This window comes from Pseudoliparis swirei, chromosome 20, assembly GCF_029220125.1.
Source record: "Pseudoliparis swirei isolate HS2019 ecotype Mariana Trench chromosome 20, NWPU_hadal_v1, whole genome shotgun sequence".
Classification (NCBI taxonomy): domain Eukaryota; kingdom Metazoa; phylum Chordata; class Actinopteri; order Perciformes; family Liparidae; genus Pseudoliparis; species Pseudoliparis swirei.
The window spans coordinates 2,189,099-2,199,529 of record NC_079407.1 but is presented as its reverse complement, the minus strand read 5'-3'; the positions used below and the strand labels follow the sequence as shown (position 1 = coordinate 2,199,529).

The 10,431-nt window shown below is 40.0% G+C and overlaps 1 protein-coding gene across 1 annotated transcript; it reads right to left on the bottom strand.

The window, feature by feature from the left end:
• Nucleotides 1-4,575: 4,575 nt before the first annotated feature.
• crk (v-crk avian sarcoma virus CT10 oncogene homolog) lies at nt 4,576-8,894 on the bottom strand. Its single transcript, XM_056440764.1, has 3 exons — nt 8,630-8,894; nt 6,593-7,143; nt 4,576-5,084 (listed from the first exon to the last, which is right to left on the bottom strand). Exons 1-3 carry the CDS (start codon nt 8,847-8,849, stop codon nt 4,947-4,949), a joined length of 909 nt encoding a protein of 302 aa, XP_056296739.1. The 5' UTR covers nt 8,850-8,894; the 3' UTR covers nt 4,576-4,946.
• Nucleotides 8,895-10,431: the final 1,537 nt, after the last annotated feature.

Genomic DNA, 10,431 nt, shown 5'->3' with positions numbered 1-10,431 from the left:
TATATATATTTGATAAGAGAGAATCGATCTCAATATAAATATATATTTATTTAAAGTGTGTATATATATAATTTGTTGAATACTATATATATTTTGTATTTAACTATATACATAGTTGAATATTAATATATATAGTTTAAAAAAGGATAAATGTATATTTATATTGAGATCGATTCTATTATTTCAAATATTTATATATAAATATGTTTAAGTATATATAACGTTTATTTTGTATACTTTGGGCACATCACATGTTGGTAAAAATATTATATTTGAAAAGAGAATTGATCTCAATATAAATATCCTTTAATTGAACTATATACATTTATATTTAACTATATATATATATTTATGTATGTGTATATATATATATATATAGTTTACTTTTTATTCTTAAGTATTCTTTGCTGACATCAAATGTTGGTCCTTCCCAAGTAAAAGTATTATATTTGTAGAGAGAACCGTCATCATGACCTCTGTGAGGTAAAAAACACTCGCTATGCTTTTTAGATTTGGTAAACTATATATGAACTGTCATTTTGTTATTTCATCCCCTAATTCTGACTAATAACTAAACCAACATGTGATTTACCCAAAGAATAGTTTAATATAAATATGTATTTATATTGAACTAAAAAAACATTTGTATTGAACTATAAATATACTGAACTATATATATAAATATATATGTAACTATATTTATAACTATATATATTTAACTATATAAATGTCAAAATAAATCTATATTTAACGATGTATAAATATATATTTAACTACATAAATATATATTTATTTTTAACTATATATATATATATCTACAAATCAACATGTGATGTCCCTAAATAATAGTTTAATATAAAATATATTTATATAAAACTATATTAACATATATTTGTATTGAACTATAAATATACTTAACTATATATATAAATATATATTTAGCTATATTTATAACTATATATATTTAACTATATAAATATAAAAAATAATATATATTTAACGACAAATATATATTTATTTGTAACAATATATTATATATATATACAGGACTGTCTCAGAAAATTAGAATATTGTGATGAAGTTCTTTATTTTCTGTAATGCAATTAAAAAAACAAAAATGTCATGCATTCTGGATTCATTACAAATCAACTGAAATATTGCAAGCCTTTTATTCTTTTAATATTGCTGATTATGGCTTACAGCTTAAGAAAACTCAAATATCCTATCTCTAAATATTAGAATATCATGAAAAAGTATACTAGTAGGGTATTAAACAAATCACTTGAATTGTCTAATTAACTCGAAACACCTGCACGGGTTTCCTGAGCCTTGACAAACACTCAGCTGTTATAAATCTTTTTTTTACTTGGTCTGAGGAAATATTAAAATTTTATGAGATAGGATTTTAGAGTTTTCTTAAGCTGTAAGCCATAATCAGCAATATTAAAAGAATAAAAGGCTTGCAATATTTCAGTTGATTTGTAATGAATCCAGAATGCATGACATTTTAGTTTTTTTAATTGCATTACAGAAAATAAAGAACTTTATCACAATATTCTAATTTTCTGAGACAGTCCTGTATATAGTACACTGTTGGGGGACATCACATGTTGGTTTAGCTATTAGATATTCCAGTTAAAAAACATTTGATTGGATGTTCTTACTATAAATTGACATCGTCACCCAGCTTCAGTGTTACTAAAAATATCCCTGGTAATATGAATGGCAACCATTTCTGTCGCTAGGCAACTGCCCTGTGCAGCATGAATGAAAAAGACATTTAAACATTTGTTTTTAGCACAACAACAACAAAAAAGGTCAATACATTTAACACATCATCTGTCATGGGTTCGACTTTATTTACTAGTATATTAATACATTACATTCTACGGAAAAAAGAAAAAAAAGATACATTTGTCTTGAAAGAATATAGTGTTATAATAAAATGGCACATTTTGAACACAATTTCCACTGGCTTTGTTTCGGCCACCCCCTTTTTATAAAAGGAAATCAATGACTTAATGCAGGGCTATTAAAAAACCAAAAAAAACTAAAAGCCAATTCCTGATGGTTTCATTGGCAATGTAATTTATAAAAAAGGTTATGATGTATGTATAGCTGAGCACCTGAGAAAGAAGCTCGATTTGATTAAAATGGGCCACATTACTACACATTATACTTTGATTTTCCAAATAAGTCCACCACATAAGAGCTGGGCAATATAATGACGTATGAATACCGTAATATGAGACGAGATATCCTCTTTTCCTGGTTTAAAAAGCTGCACCACAGTAAAGTGATGCTGTTCTATCATTTACGTCCGCAACACTTCAATGATTCTTTCACAAAATTCTAATTTGTGTACATTTGTTGTTGTTGTTGTTTAGAAGCACCAATGTCACCATAATGTAAATATTTTAATAAGAAAATGTTGTGATTATTTATAAAATTTCCTCCATATCGCCGCAGCCCTGAACCTATTAAAAAAAATAGTAAATATTATAATTTGGAAAGTGGAAAAATTATAAGATCAATGTGTGGGAGTAATAGGGGAATTATAACACAAGCTTAGAGTAAAAAATAAATAAATTGTAAGAGCATTCTGTTAAAAAAGAAGAAGTTTGCTTTAGTCTCATAAACATTGGCAGAACGTCATCGTCCCTCCATCAGAATGCGGTTACAGTGACACCTACAGGCGACATGGTGAACTGGTGAGAATAAATAAAAATACTGTAATGTGACATCGGAGAGGAAATAGAGAGTAAATTAGAAATGATATAGAAGAAAGGGATGGGAGGTGATTGTCAGGTGTCAACGAGTATATCGATTAAACAGAAAACCACCTGAAAAAAAGAGTAATAAATGAGATAAATGAGCTTGTGCATCACAAGGCTTTAAATGACTTAAAAAAGAAAAAGAAGAGTGGCAGAGGATGAAGTGAGGAGGAGAACACAACGTTGCAAGGTGGCAACGAGATTAAAAAAGGGGGTGGGTTCCAAATAACATCGCTTTCCTTTTGTTTAAAAACAAAAAAGGTGTGTTTTTAACCAACATGGCCGACGGCCAACAGACGCAGAATGACGACACACACAGACACACGCGTAGAAGTGAGAGATTCCTCGCCTCGAGTCAGTTTGCACCGTCTCTCCCTCCCAGCATGCATCGGTAAAGAAAAAAAAAGACAAAATCAGCTATGAAGAAAACGACAAAAAAGGTGAAAAACAAATATTTTTAGCATGTAATGATAATCACATCGTACATTATGTCATAACAATATGTTCATTTTTCTTCCTCCTCCTTTTCTTTTTCTTACAAAAAAGACCACTTGGTCTGCAGGTGGATGAGGCCGAGGTGGAGGGTGTAGTGTCGACCTCCACCTCCACTAAAGTTTGCGTCGGGGTCACCGAGCCGCTCCTCTCCAGTTTCCTTTTCTTCACGGTTTTCATATTTGGCTTATTTCGCTTTCCTTCCATTTATTTAACGCTGCGTTCGGGTCCAGTGGGAACAATGCGTTACGGCAGAAATTAAAACATGGAGGCATCTGGAGTCGTAAAAAAAAAAATAGAACTTTCAAATTGCAATTCAAAGGATGTGATGATGATGATGGTGATTTTGGGGGCGTGTCTACAGAGGCCTGGAGGCCGTTCAGTGTCCACGACTCTCTCTGTGTTCATTGGAATATTGTCGGCAACACTGGGCTGGTTTTTAAATGGGATAATTCTTAAAATCTAGTTTTCCTTTAACTTTGCTCAACCCCGTTCTGAAGACACTAAATGTCTTTTTAAACAGTTTAATTATCATTAGGACTCCCAAGTCTTTAATTTGCTGAACAAAAAGACGGCGATGACATCTTCACTTTCCTGGCCAAGCAGGTTGGTGCAATTCCCTCGTTTATATGGGGAATGTATTAGCTTAGCCTAGATTAGCATAAAGCCTGTAAAGTAGTGTGAGGGGGAGAAGGGGGGGGGGGGGGGGCTTGGTCTATATATTGTTATTATTATTATTAGGATTCAAACAAACAAGATAGAAGGTTTTCATTAGTGAGCTTTAGAGGTGCTGGTAGGTGGGTTTTGTTTTTTGTTGGCCCCTCCCCCTTCCTTACTGTCCTTATGCTAAGCTAATCGCTAATCAACTGCACAGACAGAGAAATATCACTTATCAAGCTCTTGGCAAGAAAATGAGGAAGGACGAAGAGAGGGAGAAAGAGGAGAACGAAGAGGGAGGACGAGGAGGGGGAACGAAGAGAGGGAGGACGAGAAGGAGGAGAGCGAAGAGGAGGACGAGGAGGGCGAAGAGGGAGGGCGAAGAAGAGGAGGACGAAGAAGAGGAGGACAAGAGGAGGGGAGAGAAGAGAGCCAAGAGGAAGGCGAAGAGGGGGGACAAAGAGAGGGAGGATGAAGAGAGGAGACGAAGAGAGGGAGTACGAAGAAGAGGGAGGATGAAGAGGGAGAGGAAGAGGAGAACGAAGAGGGAAGACGAAGAGGGGGGACAAAGAGAGGGAGGATGAAGAGAGGAGACGAAGAGAGGGAGTACGAAGAAGAGGGAGGATGAAGAGGGAGGAAGAGGGAGAGAGGAAGAGCGAAGATAGGGAGGAAGAGGAGAACGAAGAGGTAAGGCGAAGAGGGGGGACAAAGAGAGGGAGGACGAAGAGAGGGAGTACGAAGAAGAGGGAGGACAGAGAGGGAGGACAGAGAGGGAGAGGAAGAGGGAGGATGAAGAGTGTCGCGGTCACTAAACAGGAGGTTGTGTAGAGAACGTCAGTCGGCGGCCATGATGACCCAGAGGGGAACAAACGGAGGATGTGTGCGTTGTTTAGTTCTCACGCTATTCTCTGAAACTGTAAAACCTGGAGAAGGCGTGAGGGTCAGAGGGGAGGTTGGAGGTCAGAGGTCGTGGGGGGGCGGGGCTAATACTAGTGTCCAGGTAGCGGCCTGACCCGTCCGCTCTCAGCTGAGCTCCTCCTCCGCGCTGTGCTGCTCCAGCAGCTTGACGTGCGTGAAGGGGAAGTGGCCTCGCTTGCCTTTACATTCACCCTCCCACTGGCCGTTCACGTTGATTTTGGTCACCATCACCTGGTCGCCCACCTGGAGGGGAGGGAGGGGGGGAGGGGGGAGGAGACAAGGTGGGAGGGACTGTAATTTAAAATGCATACAATGCAATTCAATTATTCCCAAATATGCTTTTTTCCCTCTTCTCTCTATTAAAGCTGCGTTCTCTTTCCTGACCACCAGGGGGCGACTCCTTTGGTTGTATAGAAATCTATGCTTCATGTGTTAAAGCTGCATTCTCTCTCCTGACCACCAGGGGGCTCCTCTGGTTGTATAGAAGTCTATATCGTGACTACTTCTCTTGATGTATTCCCTCAGTAAACATTGTAAACATGAGTTTATGTCTCAGTCTCTAGTTTCAAGTCTTCTTCTATACAGCATGATGTCATCATTTATACTTTATGGTCATTTAGAGTCATACATACACAACGACAGTATTCCAAGATGGTGACATAGTACGAAATAGTTGTACTTGAGGCTTCAACTAACCAATGGGTGACGTCGCTGTGACCACGCCCACTTCCTATATACAGTGGATGTTTGAGAGATCTCTTTTCATTGGGTGAAATCATGTCCAACGAATGAAATACGGTCACTGGTTGCGGAAAAAGCAACATGGCAACGACCATAATCCAAGATGGCGGCGCCGAACTCAAGCCCTTAAAACATGAAAATAATTCGTCAACTAAATCCGTGGACCGGAATCTCCACAAAAAAGACAAAAATTTGAGTTTTAAAAAGTAGTCAATTAAAACATATTAAGCGCATTGCTATGACCGAGAGGTTGACTCCACACGGCTCTCAACATGGCGGACATAAAAAACTAAAACATGAGACATGGGTTTCAATCCGTCTTCAAGGACTTGAGTGTTACTAAGAACATGCACGCGCCAGCTGGAGATCTCCACCACCGGAGGGTTCTCTGCAGACGAGGAGGCGAGGAAACGAGGGCTAATCATTAACCGCCTTGCCGAGTGACTCCAGGAAAACAAGTGGCCTCAAAAGCCGGAAACCCGACTCGCACCAGACGGATCTACCGGTCCTACGGAACTGAGCAAAAAGTTAAAAGCAACCCAAAGGTTGACGAAGAAGATAAAGAGAAAAAATAAGGGCAACAAAATAAGTGTTAGAGGGCAGGAGACAAACTATTTAGTACCCTTCCTCCTCAAGCCGACCTGCCACCCCCACACTTAAAAAACTAAATCTAACAGCAATACCGAGCTCCGCCCCCGAGAGACAACAGACCACCAGAGATACGCCGTGAACCTCCTTGATGGCGATGAGGGATCGTGAACTCATATCTCACGTTCGGTGATGACCTTTCATTACGAGCACTTCCTGTTTCTAAAGCATCTAAAAATCCTTCACGCAACAATGCTGAAACACGTGGAACTCAGTGAACTAAAAAAAGTGTTACAAATACGGAGGAAGAACTATTAAAAAAATCATTTTTTAAAGGGGTCTGGAAGGAGGAGAAGGTTCAGAGCTCCTTCTCGGTCCCTTGCGTCCTCCTTTCCTCCAGCAGGTGTAGAGTCCATATTTACCTCCAGGGCCAGGGCGGTCTTGTCGTAGGCGTTGGGCACCCTCTTCTGCGTGGCCCGGGCGTAGACCGGTCCATTCTGGAGGTTCGGCAGAGAGGTGGGCTGGGCGTACTGGCTCGGATCTCCCAGCAGCGGAGCAATGGACGGGGCCCCCGAGCCCTCAGAGTTCCCCCCCGACCCCGCCGCCGCATTCGGAGACGCCGGCCGGTACTTCTCCACGTACGGCACCGGGATCATGCCCGCCCGGCCCTCAGAGTTCTGGGCGTTCCACCACTGCTCCTCCGGCTTCTCGAGCACCCGGAGGACGTCGCCCTTCCTGAACGGGAGGTCCTCCTCGTCGTTGCCGGGGAAGTCGAACAGCGCCCGGACGTACTCGCCCTCCAGGCGCGGCGGCGGCCCGCCGGGGCCCACGCTGATGAACGAGGTGTGCTTGGACTTGTTGACGGGCTCGATGAGGGTGGTGGTGTCCAGGTAGTGGATCTTGTAGAACTCCAGCAGGGCGGGCAGGGCGTCGAACTCCTGGTCGCCGATGCGGAACCTCGGATGAGCCGAACCTGGAAGACAACGCGACATCGCTTATCATCGGATACGGAGAGACATATGTGTGGTGACAAAAGCCTGACCCGGGTCCACAGGACCAGGAAGAACTTTTCATTTCCTTGTTGTTTTTTCAGGGTTCATCCACATGACCAATGAACAGGGTTCATCACCATGGTGACCAATGAACAGGGTTCATCACCATGGTGACCAATGAACAGGGTTCATCACCATGACCAATGAACAGGTTCATCCACATGACCAATGAACAGGGTTCATCCACATGACCAATGAACAGGTTCATCACATGACCAATGAACAGGTTCATCCACATGACCAATGAACAGGGTTCATCCACATGACCAATGAACAGGTTCATCCTCATGACCAATGAACAGGTTCATCCACATGACCAATGAACAGGTTCATCCTCATGATCAATGAACAGGTTCATCCACATGACCAATGAACAGGGTTCATCCACATGACCAATGAACAGGTTCATCCTCATGACCAAGTTCATCCACATGACCAATGAACAGGTTCATCCACATGACCAATGAACAGGGTTCATCACCATGACCAATGAACAGGGTTCATCCACATGGTGACCAATGAACAGGTTCATCCTCATGACCAAGTTCATCCACATGACCAATGAACAGGTTCATCCACATGGTGGCCAATGGGTTTCCAAGACTTTAAACCAAATATCCATGACCAAACATTTTGTGAAATCTCCGTGTATACACTAGTATAAACCTTAAATGACACAAATGAATGAGACGATTGTTTGATAAAAAGAATAAACATTTATATATGTATTCTTTTAATCAAACTGCGTAAATGAACATATGAATATAAAAAATGTCCATGACTTTTCCCAAAAACTTTTGGAAATTGTATTATCTTCAAGAACTTTTCCAGGTCTGTAAATAACCATTTTAAATTCCATGATTCTTCCAGGTTTTCCATGACCATAGGAATGTTTTTCTCTCTCATTTATTTCCTTCTTCCGTTTCGTTCCTCTCCAATGAAATGTTTATTTCTGGGAAATATTTCTTTTTTTGAAAAGGTGCACAAGGAAATATAAACATATTTCCAGCAGCAATGCCTGCAGATGAAAAATAAAATAAAAACTGTTCTCGTTTATTTCCTTCATCCGTTTCGTTCCCCTCCAGTGAAATGTTTATTTCTGGAAAATAATATATATATTTTTAAAGGTGCACGTGGAAATAGAAACATATTTCTCTAGCAATGCCTGCAGATGAGAAATAAAATAAAAACTTGAACATGTGCAATAGGCTCACAGCAGCCACCATGCTGCATGTTAGTGACGACTCTCTACAATCGGGACCAGACGTGTGTGACCCCAACACCTAAAGTCACACGTGTCCCTTATAATGCTTAAAGATGAGCACTATTGCGCCTCTCTTCTTGATGCAAGTCATGCAGGAACGAACCATCAGCATCTGCATCATACACCCCCACGCCGGCTCTCACCTGGACCGGATTGTCGGTTGTTGCTGATACTGTTAATGATGTAATGCGAGACTTTGGAGTTCTCGGAGACGGAGAGCACGTAGTCTCCGGGGCTGGTGATGGAGTCCCGGACCAGGAACACGCCGTGCCGCTGCCCCTGCAGCAGAGACACAGCCTCCTGCCTGCTCAGCCGACCCCAGTACCAGCTGCCGCGGTCCTCCGCGTCAAAATTGCCAGCCATTATTACAACAACCCGCTCCCCGAGAGCCGAGGCTTTTTGCACCGGGGCTTTTTCCCGTTTCCCGTCCCCCCTCCCCTCCCCCCCTCTTCCCGTTATCCACAACTCATACAAAAAAAATAAACTTTAGCGCTAGGAGCACGTTTAGTAAACAGGCGACACCCTGCAGCCAGCCGTCTGGACATCAAATTGCCGACACAGAACCGGAACCCGGAAATACATTTTTTTTTTAAAGATAAGAACTCTTATTTGTTTAACGGCCTCAATTTTTTATTTTTTTTATCAGAAGAATTCTGGCTACAATTCAGCTACCGATGAGAACTAACTGAAACAAACTGTAATGGCGGATACGGGAAAAATAAAAGATGAAGAAGAAAAAAAAGAAATGCCCTCACTATCCGGACGTGACGTAAGATTAATCAGATCTGAAGAATGACTTCCGGTTCGAGAGTCAGATCGTTATATCGCTCTTCACACGAGCTTATAATTATCAGTTAAAGTTCTAACTTATGGTGAAATTTACATTATAACATTTTGTGTCACTTAGGATTAAATATATAGACCGTTATTTACTCATCATTACTCGAAGTGACACATTTGTAAGCTCTTATTTTGAAGTGGTTTCCTGTTTAACTTGACGGCCTCGTCCTTCGTGTTGATGGTTTGTTTGTGAAACGTAAAGCTTGCCGATTTATTAATTGTATTTATTTATTTATTATCACGCTGCGGACTCGCGGACTTCACAAATATTTAGAAGCTCTTAAAAATAATATATCCAACCCGTTACACCCGGTCGACAGCGGCATGACTGCAATTCATGAGCTTGGCCACTAGGTGTCAGCCAAATATTATTTTAAATCCTTAAATATTTCACGGTCCATTTGTAATAATATTTAATATATTTATAAATATAGACCTGATGGTTAAGAACTGTTTATTAATTATGTTTTAACAATTATAACTGTAGACCCGATGGTTTATTGATGTGTATTACTTACTTATATTAATTACTGCAGACTTGATGGTGTATCATTGTTTTTATTATTTACTAACATTTATAATGTTTATTAATGACTAATATAAGATCTAAAACTGCAGACATGATTGTTTAAAACTGTTGATTAATGACGTACTAACTTTTATATATTTTATATTTATATATACACATTGATAATAATTCATTTATATATATTTTTCAATATTAATTTATGTCAAGAAGGCCAATTGGTTTTTAAAGGCTTTAAAAAAAGAGGTCTGAAAAAATCTACATTTCATGAAATATTTTGCAGCCAAATCCAAATTTTGTACGAGATATTCAACCTTCATTTCTTTATAATGCGTTTAATACTTTTGACCCTACAGAGGTCATATAAAGATAATAAAGTAGTCCATGAATGTGAGATCGGAGTTCTCAGGTCATCATGGAGGCCGGTTTATGGCTTTTTGCCGGTTACACCTGTTCTTTTTTGTTAAACTTCTCTCTGGCGTCGTGACAAATGACCTCGTTCACAGCCATTGGCTTATTTTAAGTCAGTTGGATTGAAGCCCCGCCCTCCTTCGCCTCCGATTGGCCGGCGCTAGTTGC